Here is a 21,266-nt window from a genome sequence, read left to right as displayed (position 1 = left end):
ACCGAGGTTGGCTTTCCTTTTCCCTCTTCCCCCTTCTTTTTTTTTAAAAAAAAATTGCATTATAGAGATTTAGATTGCATTTGCAGCAGCTCTCTCTATGGAAGATTTCATGAAATGACCGTTGTTGTGGTCGCTCACACAGCAGTGACTTTACTAGTTTGAATGTTTGCTCTACAGTTTCGCTATTCTTCCGGAGTTGTAAAATTTTTAAAAAAAATTTTGGTACTATTATACAATATTATCATTATAATCATCATTAAATTCGTCATTTGCCAGTACATCAGCATCATTGATGAAACCATCCGAGTCTTCTCGTACTTCGGCATCGACATCGGTCTCTTCGCCACTTGAAAAGTGAGCTTGGTCTCCAGTAAATTTGGTTTCGTCATTCGATATTAATGCAGCAGCCTCTGGTGATTGTGCATTCCTCTGCAGTGTTGGCTTTTCTGTTATTACAATCTGCGTATCTTGGAGAATTTGATCCATCATCTCTATATCGTACGGAAGATTAGAGTCCTTCCGACTTCTGCGCTTGACGTTGGAGTTTTTAAGAAACTGGAGCAAATTGATTCCATTCTTTTTCTCCCTTGACTGCTGCAGTTTCTCGGCAACTGAGATCGTAGTGGGATTGTCTTCGCCAATCAACGAGTACTGTTTCAAAGTCTCACTTGACTCGATAAACTTGTCCAAGTTAAAGAATCTGAGCACACCAGTGATGATCCACATCAAGAAATTGCCAACTTTGGTGGTGCATTTTTTGAAAAAATTTGAAATGATAAAGGAATAAAAGAAGTATTCCAATGCAAGAATGGCGAGGGCAATAAGACATCCGCCAATGACAGCCAAGACCAAGTGGTTTGCCAATGATTTGATAAAGTTGGCATCACTCATGTGCCATGATGAGCCTGGGGCAATTGCGAAAAAGGAGTACTTGTAACCTTTGTAGTTTTCAGGCATCAATATGCGAACTTTACCTGCTTCGGGAACACCCCACCTCTTGTACTGCTTCCAAACAACCGACAAAAACAAAGGTCCCGTGGAAATCATGATTGTGATGTAGGGAACCAACCAGTTGCGTTGATAGTTTTTCAACGATTCAATTGCCTTCAAAAAGAAAGGGTGGCCGGGAACACTGCCCATAACGTCATTTGAAATTCCAGTGGGGATGGTTTTTCGAACAAACGCGGGGGCAATTAACAAGGGGTCCAATTTGCGCTCGCATCCATCGTCCAAGTCGATATAGATACCACCGTAGTGATACAATGCAAAGTATCTAATAGCATCGGCTCGTTGAATGTTGTAGGGATAGCTATCCCAAGTTTTCAAAAACCAGGGAAATTCCTCACTGATAAATTCTCGCGCCATTTCGTCAGTCCACAAGATGTATTGGTAATCTTCATGCAAGTCGATACAAGCTTGCTGGCCTGGTTTCCAAATCTCTGGTATATCCGCCAGCTTATAAGTTTGGTGTATAATCTTCGGTATCAAGGCTGGTTTACTCGATTTCGGAGGGTTCAACTCCAAATCTATCAATGCATCACTATATGTGTCATCATGAAGTAAAGTTATCAAATCAAAAGATAGATATATGAGGTAAACAACCAAGGCAACATGTGCCCATATTATGACTTTCAATTCTTTTCTCATGGTTTATAAAATTGAAACCGAAAAGAAAAAAAAAGGCGGAAAAAAAATTGAGTTGTCGAGATGGATTTCAATTTCACGGTGATGATAATTATGAATGAATTCTAGGGTTTTTTCCAAATGCAAGAAGATTGAAAGGTTGCGGAGGTAGGTTGAATTGCTTTAATGGTTATATGGATACGATGACGGCAATAACAATCTAAATTTTTTTTTTCTCTCTTGATAACGGTCCCTCGTCTTTTTTTTTTAGTTGTGTTTTTTTTTTTTTTTTTCTTAATATTTAATTTCTAATATTTACACCAGAGTATGAAAATTTCAGAAACAACCGATTTTGGTGTGTTTTTTTTGGCTGTAGTACAAGATCTCACTTGGACTATTCTGTCAAATCGCCTGGCCGTTACTTTGTTGTTATACTCCGTGTAAAAAAAAAAAAGAAGAATCCAAGTGGATACTTGTGATAGCTAGTCTAGTTCAATCTCTCGAGACAGTAAGCAAAGAACAGGGGCGAAACTTGTCCTGGTGTCCTGATCGTGAAACTATTTGTTTGGAAAAAAAAACAATACGCAAATAGGGCACAAGTAAGATGTTCCGGAGCGTTGCTAGCGTGGTAGTGGTAGCAGAGGTGGGTGGTGGGTTGTCGATCTACTGGTCTATGTGAAAGTGGCTTGCCCGTCGTCTGTCTGTCTTTTTCCCGCAGTATGACCTGGTTGTAAAAAAAGTTGGGATCAATTTGGTTGTAAAAAAAACTATGGGCTTTTTTTTTTCTGCTGTTGGCTGACAAGTGTAGCGAGAGGGCCAAGCTGGCCCCGTGATATATGCAGCTATATATACAGCTCTACATTATTTGTATGTGGGCACTTGTAGTGCAAGCAAGTCGTCAGTTGAATCGAGGGTGATTGATTATGGCGAGGCACTGCTAAGATAAACATAAACAACACGAACTACATACAAAGAGAGACACGCGCACACTGCCTACCCCTATTCTCATCGAGACCTTGGGAGCGCTACCACATGCTCTGCTACGTAGCGTTCTTTTTCAGTTTGGGAGTATGTCACAAACACACTACCTTCTCGAAACCATCACCACCGGCCATCACCAGTTTTTAATCTAGCACTGTGTATGAGAGACAAGAACAAATTCAACTTTTGTTCCCCCCTCTTCCCGTAGAGACCCGAAGCTGTAGCAGCGTCTTCCTTTCACGATGCCCGTGGAACCGGAAATGACAGCTTCCTCCCACGTCGCCTCATCGTGAAAAAAAAAACAGAGATATAATCTGCCAAAAAAAAAAAATTTGCAAGAAAAGAAAATATGACGCCCCCATCGCTGAAATTTGCAACCCAGAGAGCCCTTCGTCCATGATGACCTAACCTAACTGAAACTGAAGCTAACCTCTAACATCGCGTAATCGCACCAGCACAGAAGGTAGATCAAGAGATGGAAAGAGTGCATGAATGATGGTTAACATTTCAATTTATTACTGGACAAGGCTGTGCGTCGCCCTAGTTTGACCCATTTCCGGAGAGAAGGAGGAAGGGGGGGGGTCACTTTTGTCAAGCTCAGCCCAAGCGAGTTACGTAAGCGCTCATGTTGTTGCCCATAACGGGCATTGCTCGCAACCGGCATGCCGTAGCTGTGGCCCATACAAAAAGCAAACTGCGACTAATTAATCTCTGGGGCATTTTTCCATTTTATTTACCTTGCTCTGCATGGAATTTCGCTCCCCTCTTGTTGGGCTCTTGCTTTATCTCTTTCGCACTTGCTCCATCCTCTTTTCTCTTTTAGCAATCGAGGTGTCCAAGGAAAGCCAGCCTCCAACGGCATGAAAAGTTTGTCCTTTTCTGGCTTTGTTCTTTCGCCGTGAGAGTACAGGGTTTCGGGTGTCATCCTACAATTTTCCAGCAATAAAATTTCTTTCTTTCTTGATTTCATGTTTTTAGTGCTTTGGCTGGTTGATCCATCTTGGACGTAGTCTTATAGTTACGTCCTCCTCTTTGTCCGGCAGCATCAGTCCGCTCCTAGATAATTCACGCTGATCTCATCTCTCCTCGCCAGCCATAGCTCGACGGATCCAAACGAGGCTCCATAATTGCTTGTGCCTTGCTAAAAAAAAAACCGGGCCTTCTTATCTCCCCTCGCTCTGTTCTCCATGTTACCAGAGCTAAATTGCTTGCATCCTAGGGGTTCTTCCCTTTTTTTTTTTTTTTTTTTTTTTTTGACATGGAGATTGAAATTTGGCACCCCCAGCTACTCCGTGTTCTCCTCGGCCTGTCTGCTCACTTCAGGTAGGCATGTACAATATAGCAAAAAAGTCATCATCGTCATACTCATCCCATTCGCAACTCAAGAAAACTCAAAATTTAAAAATTTCAATCATCTCCCTTATATTTTACCCCTCTGTCATTTGCACCGTCTGCGGGTCATACAAACAAAAAGAAAAAGAGAACAATTCGGCAGATCATGTCTGCTTTCGATAGCAAATGCGATTACGAAAGAAATGTTCAAAGTGCAACGGAGAAGGCATCATTCGTACTACTTGGAGGTGTACCCGACGTGACTTTCTCGTTGACCTTAGTGCGCTTGGCTGCAAATTTCTCAAAAAAATTAAATGATAAGAATGTTCAACGGCAGTAACAAAACTGTCATATGGAAGGGATTCCCAAACCGGGCAAACCTACTTTTGTACCGCCCGTGATATAGTTATCGCTTTTACCCTTTTCAGGCTCACCACCTGTCTTTTTCTTGGATTAAGAAAATAGAGAGGAGGGGAGGGCGAGCGGGAGATTTTTATGTCCAAACGTGGGCCTCGGACAACAATTCATACAACAAGGAGCCACTATGTCTTGTGCCTCGCTTCAGTTTAAGCCACCCGTAATTTATACAATTTATTCATTTATTTCTCCTTCGCTCGACTCAACCCGCTGCCGCATCAAATACTGCTAACAATAGATCACTGTTACTTGTTGCCACATCGAGTCAAATGTAAACATCAACTGCAATAAAAAAAAAAGCCTTCCTCTCGCTATTAATACTTTGAACGTCCTTTCCATCGTCCGCCCTCGAGATATAAATAAATGAAAAATAAAGCCGTCCTGTTTAATCCCTATCCAATGTACTTCATTACTGTGACGGTGTTGAGAATAAAATGTCCAGTTGCGTCATATGGCGTTTGCTTTTTCAGTTGTGACAAGGTTGCAAAAAAAATAAAAAAAAATGTCACTACCATTTTGATAATATGCCATCAAAATGCTGCTTAAGGTATATTTCATGGTTGCAAACACACGTTGGGGACGTTATACAAATCACATAATTTGCTGACGAGCCGTAAGTTTATCATTTTGCAGCTATGACACGCGCTGTTTACTCACTTGTCTTGCACTGCAAATAAATTCCACCGAGTTTGGCACCAAAGCTTCATAAAACAGGAATCATGCATAGATGTGGCAGGATTTAAACGTAGTCTCAACAACAGCGGAGGAAGCTGGAGACTTTTTTGAAGCATGCTGGACGCTACAACAACACTTGAATTTTGGTGGCACGGCTGAAGTGCAAAACTACGGCACCACTCGCTGCTCCCACAAAGTCGCGTGAGGGCACTCTAAAGAATTAAACACATATCAAGAGAGCATCATGTATCTACGAAATCCATTCGTTCACAATAAAACACAGTCATAGCAAAGAATTTTCAAGTATTAGATTATATTTATATACAGTATATATGCAGCAGCAACGTCAAAGTTCATGGACCACCAAGATCAAAAACAGGATGATTGCAATTATAAGCCATTCAGCCTTGTTGGTGTTGGCGAGTCTCTTTTGCAAACTTTGCAAATCAACCAATTTCCGGTTGTCGTTGCCATGGGAGGTGTTGTTGTTGTTGTTATTGTCTAGTTTATTGTGGGCTATTTCATCATGCTTTGCTTGGCTCTTATGGTGATGGTGGTGGCCACTCAGTTCATGTCTCACGTGACTCTTGTTCTGGCGCCGCTTGCGCTTGACCTCGGCTTCACCTCCCAGCTTCTCCCCTGACGTCGTTGAGCTTTGCCTGCGGCGCTGCTTATAGCTCGGCGACGACTTCAACAGCGACAGTCTGCGCTGCACCGCCCAATGCGAAACTTGCACATCTGATTTCTGGCTATTTGTGGAGTTCAATGGCGAGGAACGCTTGAAGAAGGGGATGGTGTCGGGCACTACTTTCCTGACTATGAATTTCGACAGTTTGGCAAATATCATTGGTGCACGCGTGATGAGATTAAATTACTGAATCATGATCATCAGTATCATCTCTTCTCTCGTAGAAACAGCGAGGGACGAACTTGCATCTACTTTTTTGCAGATATATATATGTATAAATCTGATTTTCCCCTATGTTGTGCAATAATTCCCCCTTAGGGACGGAGGAACGGCTTTACGATGCAGTTTGATAACGTACCACTTAAAAAAAAAAAATTCTGGTTGTTTTGATTAATAAGAGTCGCATGCTAAAGCCCGACTTGCGCCCTCTTTTCGTCCTCTTTTCCGAAGTATCGCTGTTTTTTAATCAATTAGCATCGAAGGCAAATGATCAAATCAAAGCAAAAAAAAAAAAGAGGATACGATGCATAGAATCGTCGAGACATATTTCCGGCATTCTCGGAAGTGTTTCTTTGGTGAGTAAAGCGACTGTCATCCAGGATGGGGAGGCACGCAGCGCCGACCAAGCTGAAGCAACACCGAAAGTGAAAATTTATAAAACATACAATTTTTCATGTGGGGGACGGGAGCGGAGGTAACGAAACTGAAAAGAAAAAAGGGCGCCACACTTCTAGTTTGTTAAAACATCGAGGGGGTTAAAACATCAAGGGGGTAAGGGGGGACAAGGGGGACGGGGGGTGGATAACCCCGAGTTTTGCTATTCGGGTTCCGAGAAAGAATGCGCCATTTGCTCTTGCTTTTGTCTAGACCCAAGAGCGTACAATGGCTGGATTGAAGGAAAAACTGTCTCCGTTAAATGAGGAAAACGGAGGCGATATTTTGAAGTTCACATACATGTCAAAGTATTGGAAGTCTGCAGAAATTGTTTAACTCTCATAGCTGTTGTGGTCTGACTGTTGGACAACGACAACGTGCGGACTTTTGGATCAATTTGCACTCTGTTGGTATTTGTCCTTTGACAGGTTTTATGGGGACCTAGTAGAATCAACCCGTTCTTGATGCCTCTTAGTCCCTTGAGCTCTTAAGTAGCAAGCTATCTAAACTATCTAAATTCGGCGTGACGAGCACCCACAAACAAGACCAACGCTTTACCAGCTAGACAAAGGGAAATATAAAGAAACCCGTTGACAACTTCTTGCCTTGTTCAGCTCTTTATTTTTGAGATTCCGATGTAACAGGGGGGCAGGGTTTATTGGACCCCTACTCAGAAATTGCAGTCCAAGATATAAAACAAATTACAAGAGCAAGATCCTTTCCAAGACTCGTTGAATTGTGTGCCTCCACCTTGGCTGCATTTCGTCTCTCGACAGGGGCCTTCCCCCCCACGGTCCATTTCTTCTCGAACCATTTGGATCCCGATCATGTCTGAAAACGCAAAACTACCATTTTTCATCAACTTAATACACTTACATCGCCAGCGTTCGCCCTCCCCCCCTGCCCCCTACTCTGCCCACCCCCGCTTAAAAATTGAAAAAAAAAAAGCTTCTTGCTTGGTTTTTGTTTTTTTTATCCAAGAAACAACAACGAGCAGCATCAAACGCAATTGCATTCCAAATCATCCAGAAATAATGTCGAAATCGTTCTTGTCGATAGTGAAACCATCAGCATTCCGCACCTTGCTCCAATCATCCACCACACCAACCGCATCATCATCAGCAGCAGGCACGTCAACACCACTCCAACCACCACAACCACAGCAACACCGCACCATTCCCATCGATGCAACGTGGTTCATGCCCAATTCCGGCCGGAACGCCCACGCGGAATACGAAGCAGAACGCATCCCGCATGCACGCTTCTTTGACCTCGATAAATACTCGCGCGACTCACCTTATCCTCACATGTTACCAACTCAACAAATCATGACGCAGGCGTTTCGCGAATTGGGGATTCGTCCGGGGGACAATTTGGTCGTATACGATAAAGTGGGTAATTTCTCTAGTCCTCGCGCTGCGTTTACGCTTCGGTTATTCGGTCATGATCGCGTTTACTTGTTGGATAACTATGTCAATTATAAGAACTATGATTATCCCTTGGATTTGAACAAGCCGAATTTCGAACATCTCGAGAATAAGAATGATGGACGCGATGGAGAGGCGGCGCCGGTGGCCGAGGTGGATCATGGCGAGATGAGCGCCGAGCAATTTCAAGAGAACTACGATCGTGAAGTTATCGAATATGAGGAATTGGAAAATTTGGTCGACGAGGGGGAGATTGACCAATATTTGGTGCTCGATGCGCGCTCGCGTGAGAGGTTCACGGGCGAGACATGCGAGCCGCGTCCCGGCTTGAGTTCGGGCCACGTCCCCACGGCGAAGAATTTGCCCTTTACCAAGTTTCTCGACGCTGAGCAGAACAATCAGTTCAAGACGCGAGATCGGATCGAGGCGGAGGTGAAGGAGTGCGTGGGCGTGGCGGAGTTGGCGGAGTTGAAGCTGTTGTATCCGCGAGGCATCATTGTCATGTGTGGCACGGGTGTCACTGCGTGCATCTTGAAGTTGGGGTTGGAGAACGTGTTGAAGGTGAGGGAGTTGGGGGTGAATGTGAGGTTGTATGATGGGTCGTGGACGGAGTGGGCCATGAGGGCACCCGACAAGTTTATCATCAAGGATGTATAAAGAGGAAAACAAAAAAAACAACCTCGTAACTGTCGAGGATACTCTAAAACGTCTCCTCCTCCTAGCTCTAAACGAGCGTTTTGGTTTATCAATCATGTATTCAAGTAATAAATAACAATAAGTTGACTACGATATAGTATTATAAAACCTAAAACAACTCACAATCATTAAACGTGAAGATAATGATCTATATACTGTAATGAAGCAATCGATCTTCCTCCCAGCCCCCATTCTGTTCCCCCCCCCCCCTACATTATTCTCCTTAATCACTCGCCTCCTATATTTGCTCCTAATTCTCCTTTTGCTCGTCATTTTCATCATCGTCATCATCGTCGGGATCCGGTATAGACAAATACTTATACTTCTTCTTGGTAATATCATACAAGTCATTCAATGCAGCATCATCGACAAACCAACTGACTCGACCAGCGGAACCCTCATGGACAATCGACGCAGGCAACCCCTTCTCGGGTCTCTCCATTATCGTCTTGATAATTGGTGCCTTTGTTAATCCTTCCACTACAAAGACCACCCTTGCCGCGTGGCAGATGACAGGTATGGTCAAGGTGATTCTATTTTCTGGTCCCAGAGGCGCGTTCGACACGGGTATGCACCAGGCCAATTTCTCTCGTAATGCTTCGCCCTGCTTGGGGAAAAGCGATGCAATGTGGCCATCGGGTGCACATCCAAGTAGTAATAAGTCAAACATGGGCAACTTGACGGAATCCTTCTTGGCGAAATTCTGTATCAATTGTTTTTCGTAATCGTCGGCTGCTTCTTGGGGATCGTTGATCAAGGACTCGTCAATATGGAAAATGCGTGGCTTTTTATCGCCCTTGATGTGAGAGAAGATATCTCTTTCAGCTTGTCCATAGTTGGAATCTTCGCTTGCAAACGGTACCAATCTCTCGTCGGCAAAATAGATTTCCCACTTGTCCCACTCGATAAACTCTTGTCTCTTCAAGAGACCTTGGTTGAGGATCTTGATGAGCGACCCACCGCTTATGGCAATCTTGAAGCGTATCTCCTGTTTTTTCATGATTTTTTTCTCCTTCTTGACTTTGGCATTTTGTTGTAAATTCGTGGCTGATGGCGAGGATAAGTTGGCGAGGTTGAATCCGCTTTGACTCTGGCTGGGACTGTGGCTAGGTGTAGTTGTGCCGGTGCTGGAATGGCTCAATCCGCTTCCGTTACCATTGCCGTTGCCTCCTGCTCCTGCTCCTGCTCCCCCGTTGAGTCCCACTGCTACCGAAAGCGAGCTGTTTGTTTTGAAAACATTTGGACGTTTGAGTTGACCCAGTTTGATCAATTCTATTTGCTTCGGATCGGTTGTGTTGTACAATGTTTGATTCTGGGCTGAAATGACGAGATCAGCGACTGCATCAGCAACTCCCAAGAATTCGGGAAACGAATAGATCAATGGAACCGTTGTCGTCATATGATGGAAATTTCCTTTAGAATCTTTTTTATATATATATATATATATATCAACGAATCTTCAATGTGTGAATGTGTGTTGAAGTGTAAATTTTTTCTTTTGGAGTGTAGTGATTTTCTTGGTTAAATCTGGTTTTGATTGAAATTTTGGCGGAGTTCAGATAGAGCTGCAATGCAGATAAGTCAATCTATTGACAAGATGCAAAGATCCCAAGTTTTTTTTTTTATTAAAGAACAATATATGCTATCGTCTGAGTGCTACGAGTCAAACAAATTTAGTAGGTATCGGTAGTAAAGGTGATTGTTTGATGAAATTGATGGTTTGAGCTTAACCAAACTGCGTGAGTAATCTTTTTCGCAAAACAACAATTTGAGTGTAGAGAGAGAGCCTAGAGTGCTAGAGCAAGAAGGTAGTGCAACTGGGACCAAAGTCCACATATACCAGTCACTAGAAGGAGCCAGCGGAGCCCACCCACCGTGATCGTGATCGTGATCGTCATCACCAACAGAACGGTCATGGCTTCTTAGGCTGCGGAATAGGGGTCGACCGGCTTTCCAGTAACTCTAATTCAACTACAAAAATCCATCGTTTTGAAAAAGCACCTGGCACACATCTCCGACCTCTTGAAACCCAACCCAGAAAAACGTTATTGAGAAGAAACAAAAGAAAAAGACAACGTAATTTCAAGCAGGCAACTTTGGCCAGGTCCAGCACACACACACACACTCTGCCACGCAGAGAGCAATCTTGAGATTTTTACGCAACCAACAGACTCGTGATGCCTTGAGTGGGTGATTGATTGGGCTGCCGATTTTAAACAAACTACTACAAAAACCTACATAATCTAGCTTCTTCTTCCTCTCTTTCTTTCAGTCAGCCAGATGTTGTAGAAGTAGATTTGCTGCGGAGGAGAGAACTTGCCGTCTCTTGGGACGATGCTTGCCCTGGAAGTGGATCGAAAAGGGCTCGAGAAACAGCCCGGGGTCCTGCTAGTGATTCTATATTTCTGGTGCTACGCTGGAGACGCTGGTGTTTTTGCATGTCAAGCGCCAACTATGCCAGTCAAAAATGAAGCTCAAGAACGTCCTCGACCATCTCTGAGATGGCTACCCGTGGATTCGGTTCTCACATGCTTTCATATAAAACAGTTTTAAGCACCTTTCAGGCCCGTAGGAGGTTGAGATCTTCCAGTGTCGAGAATCCAATGTCGCGACGAAATCTCCAGTGTATGAGACATAAGGGGATAGGGGTGGGGGGCCTAGGGGGGGGGGGGGGGTGTGTAGATGCCCTGGCGATTAAAAGTCGGCCCTCGCGGTAGGGGGGGTGAGATAAAGTGGGGGGTTGGTCACAGTAGAGATTTACGTTTGCCCTCTCTCCTTCTCCTTGCGATAATTTTTATTCTACATGGTTCCACGCCACATCATGGGAAGCGGGAAGGGCACTAGTAGACTTACATCAAGCATATATCCAGATTTATCAGCAATAAGGGAAGAATCTGTAGTATATAAAAAAAAAAATCAACACCAGCAACGAGGATTGGCCCCAGAAAATAAAAATATTGAATTGCGTAGATAGATAGAAACAGAGGAAGGATATAATGGCCATTGAAAACTATTTCCAATTGACCTATTACTTGGTCTCGGAATACGTGAGTTCTATCTACCCCGAAAGAGACCACTACAAAACAGTGCAAACTGCAGATGAAGCGAAATTGAAACAGGTTGAGTTGTACTACTACGATGAAAAATTCTTGATCTTGAGCTTTACTGCCATAAGTCAAGTGCAATCGTTGGTCAATTTGTTGAATATCGACGGCAGGCTAGATAACGCATTGATCAACTGGGAATGGTTCGACTTGGATGAAGACGAGATCAAATTCCCGCTTGCCGACACCACCACTATCCCGCAATCCTTGGTGGAGAAGTTTCAACAAAAATTCAGACGAATTGTCGATGACGAAAAACCCAGCTCTATTTTCAATAGTTCAACCCCGGGCCAGAAACAGAAGGAGAAGCTGGAGGTGGCGCTGGGCCCCATTGTTGAAGAACACACGGACACCGAAAGCAATTTCGCCAAATCTCCAACCCCAGAAGAACCATATCACCCCGCAGCAGTGGGGGGAGTTGGAGGTTCCGCCAATATACCTGGGTCAGCGCCGCAACCACAGCAACAATCAGGCAGCACCGCGTTTAGGAGACCGGCAGACATGCCCGATTTCGAAGATGAATACCAAATCCGAGATCCCGGCGCACCAACAAGGGACACCTTGGGCCAATCGACTCATTTCCCGCCCGTGGGCGCCGACGACTTGAACCCTCCAGGCATCCCTCAACACCCCACGCTACAGGGGTACTTGGATCCACTTGGCAATCGTGCTGACCATCCAAGTGGAATGTACCCTGATGCCCAGCATCCTATATTCCATCCACAACAGGGCGCGGGTGGTGCTAGTGGGAGAAAGGGGGTTCCTCCTGGCGCAAGGTACGATGATCCGTATTCGGAGGATAATTTGGATGCATTGGGGCAAGGTTTGCCTGGTGGTGGACTCAGGGGACCCGGCAGTGGTGGTGGCTTTGGCAATTTTGGACCTCCTGGTGGCGGTGGTGGATTTTAGATGAAAAGAGAAAACTTTTGGGGGCTTTTTTGGGTAAACAAGTTGATAAAACCAAAGAAATTATATATATTACGATCATTTTTGGGATTAAATTAGATGTAGCTGAGTTCTCTTCAAACGTCTGCCATGCCAATGGACCTTTAGACAATCTTGTGCTGCATGTTTGTTTCATTGTCTTTCTAGATAGCAAGGTTTTGCAATGATTCGGCTATTCGAATCTTTCCAATTGCAACTTGAGAGATCGAAGTGATTGGGATACGCAGGAATCTATCCTTGATTTCAAGGATCGGGATCTGGTGAACAATGTGATATCTGTTCCGCGCTGGCCCCCCCTCGCACACAAAATGAACAATCGCCGAAGCACATGCATTCCACGACTTTGGTCGCTTTAGCAGTGTGCCCCAAGTCGGCTCCTGTCCTTGCTATCGTTGTACCAACGATGAAACGGAACAACTCAAATTTTTTTTTTGATTGAGCGTTTCCAGAACCGAATGGAGAGCGGAGAGTTGAAACGGTGTCCTGCCTTGCCTTGCGCCTACGTCTGAGCCGGTGTCAGCTTCCTCCCCTCCTTTCCCACCCCCCCTGCGTTACGTCCCAGTAAAAGACGCGTCGCAATGCTTCTGATCAGAAAAGAAAAAAATTGGGTGAGACCCCAGTTACCCCAGTGGCAGTGCTGAATCCCAAAAAAAGTCTGCAGCTGAAGTTGAAAACATCTGGCGAATAATTCGGAGTTCGACTACACTTAGGCCGATGGTCTGGGAAAGTCTGGTTTGATTGTGCGCAATTTCGACCTGTTGGCGATGTGGGTTTTTTCGTATAATTTTTTCTTGTATGGGTGGCTGTGCAAGCAATTTCTTTCCTACATTTTCAGTGCCTCTCCACGAGCTGCACTTCAAGAACGCCGTTTCAAATCAAAAAACAAACAAACAAATAAGCAGCTAGAGTTGCCTCTGTTCACCATCACCAGTCCTTGCTTGCCGAACATGTTGCATTTTTCTCACCAGAACTCCAATATGTGTCGGCGACTTGTTCTGCACTTACGTCACAGGGCCCTAGAAACGAAACAGAGCCAAAAACAAAAATATCATTCGCGTGGATTGAGTATTTTTTCTTCGGGTTTGTTGAACCAATGGCAATTTTTCTCCCCCTCTAATCCTCTTCTCTTCGTAATTGCAATTTCTATCATTGGTATGCGTATGCGTGTGTGCGTGTTGTGTTTCGGTTTCTGGTCTGACGCATTCTATTTTTAGTCAACAAGCGACAACAGCCCGATTTGCGACGCCTTGGAGCTATGACGTTGGAATGTGCGAGACACAAGAAGCTCCTCGTTGTAGTTCAACGATAGACAAGCCAAACGCAATGTCTATCGTTGAAATACACAGATAGTTCCCCCTTCGAAGCGCGAGGCCAGAAGATAGAGGGACGGTGAAGTAGGGGGGGGGGAGGTCTAGAAATTTACGAGAATTGTAACTTTATTGCCACGTTGAGGATGAAATTCAGTCAAGCAACTTTCGTAAAAGACACAATTAGATTTCTTAACAACTGGTGATACTTTGAAACTCCTTTTTTCTTAATGTCTTTTCAGCCGGGGGGGGGGGGGGGGGTGACAATCAAGGAAACTCAGATCTCTCTGTTTTGATATTGTTTATTTGAATCTGCATTGTGTTATACAGGAGCTAAGAATACACCTACGGCTTCTAGAACAATAACCTGCTAAGCCTATATTTGGCTCGGTTGGTCTCGAATTATCCACGACGGATGGATGCTGCTCGTTTCTGTCTCCTGTTCCAAACCTGATCCCACAGTGTTTTGTTGTGTTTACCAAATGCACCAATGGGGTTATAAAATTGGCCATGTCAAACTCCTCAAATTTTTTGCTTGTTTTTTCTTCGCGCGTGGGTGTGTCGTGACTCTCGCCCCGAGTCCCGTCGCGACACTCCCACTAGAAAGTAAAACAGCCTTACCGTGGCAAAAAGCCCTACAAATGAAGCAACTGAACGAAGTTGGTCCAGTGGGCCATATACGTGAGACCCCCCTCCCTAACGGGGTTTGATTTGCTAGTGTTTCTGTCTATAATTCATTGAATTTACTCAGTTTATCCACTGCAGCAAAGTTAAGTTTAAGTTGCAGTGAATAAAACCCATGCTCTGCTTTGATCTATATAGGACGAGAGAGAGAGAGAGAGCGCCCACAGGCTTCTCCCTTTTACAACACGCACACTCACTTCACACGCAATATTTATATCAAAAAAAAATTCCAACCTTTTTCGAGGTCCCCTGCTCCATTCTCTCAGTACACTTCGACTCCGATTTCACACATCTCACCCAGATTTTATAGCATCAATCCCATAGGCCACTATCTAGTATTAACTTGTTCACGAGGACGTTTTTAACGGAGAAAAACCATTCCTTTCTTTCTTACTTTTATTTTTCATTTATTTTTGAATTGTTCCGCCACCCCACCCCTTTGCTAATAACTAACTAATCCTTTCAAAACTTACTATGTGGTATGTCTCCAGGAATTTTTTTTTTTTTTTGGGTTCTTTTTTTTGGCAAGGAAAAGTGCTGTCAAGGGTATAAAGAAAAAAAAAAGGCACTTTTTGATGCTGCATCTGTAAAGGTGTTGTAATCTAGACCCCGGCAAAGCTTACTAACTTAACTGCTCAAATAGTGGAATCTTTGGTTACGTGAATTTCCTAGTTGACAAGTCGAGAGGAGAAATAATCGATAATCTCATTGAAGGGTTGCAGAGATTGGAATATCGAGGTTACGACTCGGCCGGGTTGGCAGTTGATGGACATCTTGTCAAAGACGCTCAAGATGACGAGGAATACATGGACAGTATCATTGTCAAGACCCCGGGCAAAGTCAAGGTTTTGAAACAGAAGATGGTTGATGACGAGATCAACAGAAGCGACGTGTTTGATAACCATGTCGGGATTGCTCATACCCGTTGGGCGACTCATGGCCAGCCAAAGACGGAAAACTGCCATCCTCATAGATCAGATGCGTTGAAGGCTGAGTTTATTGTGGTGCACAATGGTATCATCACCAATTTTGCTGCGTTGCGCAAGTATCTTTTGTCCAAGGGGCATCAGTTTGAAAGTGAAACCGATACCGAGTGCATTGCCAAATTGTTTAAGCATTTTTATGATTTAAACTTGAAAGCTGGCGTTTCTCCAGACTTGAACGAATTGACCAAGCAAGTCTTGCACGAGTTGGAAGGCTCCTATGGCTTGTTGGTCAAGTCATACCACTACCCCGGTGAAGTTTGCGGTACTAGAAAGGGATCGCCATTGTTGGTTGGCGTGAAAACCGACAAGAAATTAAAAGTTGACTTTGTTGACGTTGAGTTTGAAAGCCAAGGTGCTCAACAACCAAATGGTCATTTGCCTTTGATCAATGGAACTAGCTCTGCCGACTTGGGTTTTATCCCGGTTGCTCCTGGTGATTTGAGAACTTCTCAATCGAGAGCTTTCCTTTCTGAGGATGACTTGCCCATGCCAGTGGAGTTTTTCTTGAGTTCCGACCCTGCTTCCGTGGTGCAACACACAAAGAAGGTTTTGTTTTTGGAAGATGACGATATTGCCCACATTTACGATGGTGAATTGCACATTCACCGTGCTTCAACCAAGAGTGCTGGTGAATCCACCGTGAGACCAATTCAAACTTTGGAAATGGAGTTGAATGAAATCATGAAAGGTCCTTACAAGCATTTTATGCAAAAGGAAATCTTTGAGCAACCCGACTCTACATTCAACACCATGAGAGGTAGAATTGATTTTGAAAACCGCACGGTGACCTTGGGCGGCTTAAAGGCGTTTTTGCCCACCATTAGACGTTGCCGTAGAATCATTATGATTGCATGTGGAACATCTTACCATTCATGTTTAGCTACAAGGTCGATTTTTGAAGAATTAACCGAAATCCCAGTGAGTGTTGAATTGGCTAGTGATTTTTTGGACAGAAGATCACCCGTTTTCAGAGATGATACATGCGTGTTTGTCTCGCAATCGGGAGAAACTGCCGATTCCATATTGGCATTGCAATACTGCTTGGAAAGAGGTGCATTGACCGTGGGTATTGTTAACTCGGTTGGTTCATCTATGTCGAGACAAACACACTGTGGTGTGCACATCAATGCAGGACCTGAAATCGGTGTCGCGTCAACCAAGGCTTACACATCGCAGTACATTGCCCTTGTGATGTTTGCTCTCTCTTTATCCAATGACTCCATTTCCAAAGCCAAGAGACACGAAGAAATCATCCAAGGATTGGAAAAGATCCCCGAGCAAATCAAACAAGTGCTCAACTTGGAAGAAAAGATTAAAAAATTATGTGACGACAACTTGAACGATCAAAAATCGCTTTTGTTGCTCGGTAGAGGCTACCAGTTTGCCACTGCGTTGGAGGGAGCTTTGAAAATCAAGGAAATCTCATATATGCATTCGGAAGGTGTTCTTGCTGGTGAGTTGAAGCACGGTGTTTTGGCGTTGGTTGACGACAAGTTGCCGATTATTGCCTTTGCCACGCGAGACTCGCTTTTCCCCAAGACCATGTCTGCTATTGAACAAGTCACCGCGAGAGACGGAAGACCTATTGTTGTATGTAACGAAGGAGATGCTATTATTTCTAATGACAAGGTACATACCACGTTGGAAGTACCTCAAACCGTTGACTGTTTGCAAGGATTATTGAATGTTATCCCTGTGCAATTGATAAGTTATTGGTTGGCTGTTAATAGGGGAATCGATGTTGATTTCCCTAGAAACTTGGCCAAGTCCGTCACCGTTGAGTGAGCTATGGCCAGCGAACAAAAACAAAAAAATAAAAAACAAAAACAAAAAGGAAGAAAACAAAAAGAATTTGAAAGAGGAAGGAAGGAAAAAGAGGGAATAGTGCCAATAAGGTGAGGAGGGGGAAGGGGTAAGGGATGACGAAACGGGTGTACATTCAGCATTCTTAAGAACAGTAATTATTTAATGAAATAGAGGAGGCTTGACAGCTTTGTTGCAACATTTTTCTTAAAACTCCTATTCTCTAGAGCAAAGAGGATTTTATTTTATTATTATCTGTATGGTACAGCCTTATTTAAAGTCAGGGTTGGAGAGAAACTGAGACCAAGGGAGAGGGAAGGAGAGCGAATTGAAGAATCAGGTACCCCCACCGCATTGGCATTTCTATTTACACAATAAAATCTCAACCTCAATCTCCAACCCAACCTCAATCCCGAATCCAATTTTACTTCAATCCATGCCACGGGCGCCGCGGTTCCAAATAGTTCCCTCCTTTCCCTTTTCCCTTTTGGTTTCTTGATATCTTGATCTTTTATCACTTTCTAGTGAAATACCCACTACTACCCAAGAACGCAGCCGAGCTATCCAAAACCAGCTCGCCCAACCCCAAATACTTCCCCGTGTAATACCTCACATCTTTATTTTCAATCAAGTCCAAATTGGGCTGGATGCCCGTGGCGCGCTTGACGCCAGCTAAAAAGCCTGAGATTAGCACCAAGTCTATTCCGATGTGAGTTATTTTTCCTATCATTCTGATCATATGTCCAGTTTCGCTGTGATTCTAGTTGTGAAATTGTGGTTTTGAAGGGTGTGGTGGTGGCGTTAGATATCGGGATTGATGTATTTTTTTTTCTACTGGTGTCGTGGGTTTGTTTCTATGTGGGTTGGGGTTCGGTTGTGGGTTTGTCAGATAAGGTTTCTTGCCTGGCTGGAATTGCACGACTCTATTTGAGAACGACAAACAAGGAAAAAAAAAAAATAGATTCGGCAGCACTCTTTTGGATTTTCACGGTTCTGTGGTTATGTTGTTGAAGATGGCGAGGTAGGACCACGGTTGAAATTTGTTTGGCATGGATGTTGAATGATGAATGTGTGTGTGTGCTTAAGAGCATGAGTTCGTGGAAAGAGTTGAGGTTATCTTCAGCTCAGGGGCTGCTCCGCGGGGGAAATCGAAATGGTAAATAGAAAGAAAAAAAAAGACCCATTTAGGATACGTTGAATCTCGTTGCCCTGCTATCTAGGTCATAGTTTCAATTGGAATAGGAGAGAAGGGAGAAGTAACTGCGAATTTGGTACATGAGAGATGGATTTTGAACCCCAGAGTTTTAGAATCCACGGGCTTGTCAGATTTTGATCAAATTTTCATGTCGGTTTTTTTTTTTGGCAATTTACTAACGTCAAGATAGCTTCCGCGTGTTTGATTTACGGTGAGAGGAACGCGTCGGAAAAACGCCTCCGCATTGCTTGAAAAAAACAAATGCTAATGCTACTGCTAGAGGTAAGCTCTTTTCGAGATGGTTGGATGGGTGTTTGGTGGTGGTGACCTTTTTTTTTTTCTTTCGGTTTTTTTCTGTTTTCTATTCTGGCTTCAATTGCTTCTCTCATGATTCTCTGATGCTGTTTTGCTTTTTGCTGCTCCATTGACGAATTCTGGTGAGATCCTGATTGCTGGTTTGGTTTGAAGAGTACGAGGATACTAAGGAAATGGATGATGGCTGGATTGCAGGGAGGTGGCAAAGGGACCGCATCTGGTAGCACACACCCACTCGGTGAAGTTGAGTTCACTTTTTTTTTTTTATTTTTTTTTTTTCCATCAAGACGGTTTCAGTGCACAGAATTTTCCATCACGCTGTGTTTCACTCGACCAACATCCTCAATTCGGGTACTAATCCAGAGATAAAAGTCAAGGTTCGACAACCTTGTGGTGAAGTCATCGTTTTATTTGCATCAACTTTCCTCAGGCTTGATTTTTACTTCCCTCCGACATTGACAAATTTGGATAAAAAAAAAAAACTCCAAAAACAATGTCAGACCGGGCAAGACCAAGGGGACCCAAGTCAGCAGCCACCTCGAGAGACTTCCAATCGAATCGATCGTCCTATGTTCCACAGCGAGATAATCGTAATCGAGATAACTATGAGCGATCTTCGTATGTGCCGTCTCAACCTCGCGGCGGCACTAATAACCCGAAACAACAACCAGCGCCACCACCACAACATCAGCAACAGCGAGATTCATATAGAGCAAACAACAATAGAAATGGCCCACCGAGTGGGCCCCGAAACCCGCTGCAACAACGCGCATCACAACCAAAACCCCAGCATCAACAGCGTGATTCAAAATCTAGTAACAATAGCAATAATAAGAGTAGTAGTGGTAACAACAGCAACAACTCATACAAGCAAGGCAGCAAGAGGCAACTACCACCTTCAGGCCCTTCGAGCCACTCGAAACGAAGGCAATTTGGCGATCAGCAAGGCTATAGGAAAACCCCAACGCTGGCTCCGGCATTTAGAGACAAACCGTATATATCTGTACCTAAAGGACCTAGATTCCACGATGAAGATGAAGTTAATCGTCATCAACCAAGTACACTTTCTCCTTCGCCTGCGCCTGCATCTGGGCCTGTTTCTGGTTCCGCTTCCACCAAACTCTTCCCCGACCAGATATACTGCATCAAGATTGCCAAGGGGGCACCAGCCTATGAGAGAGTGCAACAAGTCGGGGAAGGCACATATGGCAAAGTTTACAAGGCGAAAAACAGCATTACTGGTGAATTTGTTGCATTGAAGAAGTTGAGATTGGAGCAGGAACGAGAAGGGTTCCCCATTACCGCGATTCGCGAGATTAAATTATTGCAAAGTTTCGATCACGTGAATGTTGTGGGTTTGCTTGAGATGATGGTGGAACATAATCAAATCTTTATGATTTTCGATTACTTGGATCACGATTTGACTGGTTTGTTAACTCATCCGGAATTGCACTTGGAGGAATCCCACCGCAAATGCATCTTTAAGCAGTTGATGACGGGGTTGGACTATTTGCACGGGAAGCGCATCATCCATCGCGACATCAAGGGGTCCAACATCCTATTGGACGCGAGCGGCAACTTGAAAATCGCCGACTTTGGGCTCGCGCGCACGATGACGGTGTTGGGCGAAGGTGAAGTTGCCGACTTTACAAATCGCGTCATCACGATATGGTACCGGCCCCCGGAATTGCTCTTGGGGGCCACCAACTATGGCCGCGAAGTTGATATCTGGGGCGTGGGATGTTTGTTGATTGAGTTGTATTCGCGAATGGCGGCGTTCCGCGGCATGGATGAGATTAGTCAGCTTGGAAAGATTTTCAACATTATGGGCACGCCCACGCATGAACAGTGGCCCCAAATTGACAAGTTGCCCTGGTTTGAGATGTTGAAGCCCAAGATTAACATTGCGTCGAAGTTTAGCTCCAAGTATCAAGAGGTGATGTCTCCAGATGCGTTTAAGCTAGCGGGGAAGTTGTTGAGTTTGAACCCGGAACATCGCCCTAGTGCTGAAGAAGCGTTGCGCGATGTGTATTTCAGTAATGATCCGCAGCCGCGGCCGTTGACTTTTTTGCGGGAGTTGCAGGGTGAGTGGCATGAGTTTGAGACGAAGAAACGGAGACGCGAGGAGAGGAAACGGGTCAAGGATGAAGAAGACGCCGAGTTGGCTGCGAGCAAGAAGAAAGTCAAAGTGGATGGTGGACCTGCCGCCATTGCCAGCGCCGGCGGTAATGGTGGCGCGGGCTCAACACGGACATCCCCTGAAGCGATTAGCATGAGCACTGGTGTCGATTCGAGCAAGATTTAATGGCTGCAAAAGACAAAAAAAAAAAAAACAAGCAGAAAAAAAAAACATCTCAAGTGTGGTGCAGAATATCAGAATTTGTACATTTTGTTTAGGAGGTGGACTTTTTCTTACTCATTCAACTCCAAAAAT

General features: G+C 44.3%; 8 protein-coding genes across 8 annotated transcripts; 4 read left to right on the top strand and 4 right to left on the bottom strand. All coding sequences in view use genetic code 12, as the record gives it.

Annotated features, from left to right (window-relative positions):
• Positions 1-228: 228 nt before the first annotated feature.
• LODBEIA_P34220 (uncharacterized protein) lies at positions 229-1,647 on the bottom strand (the record flags this gene model as incomplete). The annotated part of the gene is made up of 1 exon (XM_066973531.1): positions 229-1,647. The coding sequence occupies one exon, from the start codon at positions 1,645-1,647 to the stop codon at positions 229-231; it is 1,419 nt and encodes a 472-aa protein (XP_066830360.1).
• Positions 1,648-5,374: 3,727 nt separating this feature from the next.
• Positions 5,375-5,875, bottom strand: LODBEIA_P34210 (uncharacterized protein; the record flags this gene model as incomplete). Its single annotated transcript, XM_066973530.1, has 1 exon — positions 5,375-5,875. One exon carries the CDS (start codon positions 5,873-5,875, stop codon positions 5,375-5,377), a length of 501 nt encoding a protein of 166 aa, XP_066830359.1.
• Positions 5,876-7,404: 1,529 nt separating this feature from the next.
• Positions 7,405-8,454, top strand: LODBEIA_P34200 (uncharacterized protein; the record flags this gene model as incomplete). Its single annotated transcript, XM_066973529.1, has 1 exon — positions 7,405-8,454. The coding sequence occupies one exon, from the start codon at positions 7,405-7,407 to the stop codon at positions 8,452-8,454; it is 1,050 nt and encodes a 349-aa protein (XP_066830358.1).
• Positions 8,455-8,743: 289 nt separating this feature from the next.
• Positions 8,744-9,892, bottom strand: LODBEIA_P34190 (uncharacterized protein; the record flags this gene model as incomplete). Its single annotated transcript, XM_066973527.1, has 1 exon — positions 8,744-9,892. The coding sequence occupies one exon, from the start codon at positions 9,890-9,892 to the stop codon at positions 8,744-8,746; it is 1,149 nt and encodes a 382-aa protein (XP_066830357.1).
• Positions 9,893-11,489: 1,597 nt separating this feature from the next.
• On the top strand, positions 11,490-12,506 carry LODBEIA_P34180 (uncharacterized protein; the record flags this gene model as incomplete). The annotated part of the gene is made up of 1 exon (XM_066973526.1): positions 11,490-12,506. The coding sequence occupies one exon, from the start codon at positions 11,490-11,492 to the stop codon at positions 12,504-12,506; it is 1,017 nt and encodes a 338-aa protein (XP_066830356.1).
• Positions 12,507-15,007: 2,501 nt separating this feature from the next.
• LODBEIA_P34170 (uncharacterized protein) lies at positions 15,008-17,304 on the top strand (the record flags this gene model as incomplete). Its single annotated transcript, XM_066973525.1, has 2 exons — positions 15,008-15,012; positions 15,177-17,304. 2 exons carry the CDS (start codon positions 15,008-15,010, stop codon positions 17,302-17,304), a joined length of 2,133 nt encoding a protein of 710 aa, XP_066830355.1.
• A 532-nt stretch (positions 17,305-17,836) lies between these two features.
• LODBEIA_P34160 (uncharacterized protein) lies at positions 17,837-18,052 on the bottom strand (the record flags this gene model as incomplete). Its single annotated transcript, XM_066973524.1, has 1 exon — positions 17,837-18,052. The coding sequence occupies one exon, from the start codon at positions 18,050-18,052 to the stop codon at positions 17,837-17,839; it is 216 nt and encodes a 71-aa protein (XP_066830354.1).
• Positions 18,053-19,325: 1,273 nt separating this feature from the next.
• Positions 19,326-21,137, top strand: LODBEIA_P34150 (uncharacterized protein; the record flags this gene model as incomplete). Its single annotated transcript, XM_066973523.1, has 1 exon — positions 19,326-21,137. The coding sequence occupies one exon, from the start codon at positions 19,326-19,328 to the stop codon at positions 21,135-21,137; it is 1,812 nt and encodes a 603-aa protein (XP_066830353.1).
• Between the last annotated feature and the right edge of the window lie 129 nt (positions 21,138-21,266).

Source organism: Lodderomyces beijingensis (genome assembly GCF_963989305.1).
Source record: "Lodderomyces beijingensis strain CBS 14171 genome assembly, chromosome: 4".
Classification (NCBI taxonomy): Eukaryota; Fungi; Ascomycota; class Pichiomycetes; order Serinales; family Debaryomycetaceae; genus Lodderomyces; species Lodderomyces beijingensis.
This window is presented reverse-complemented; position numbering and strand designations above follow the sequence as displayed.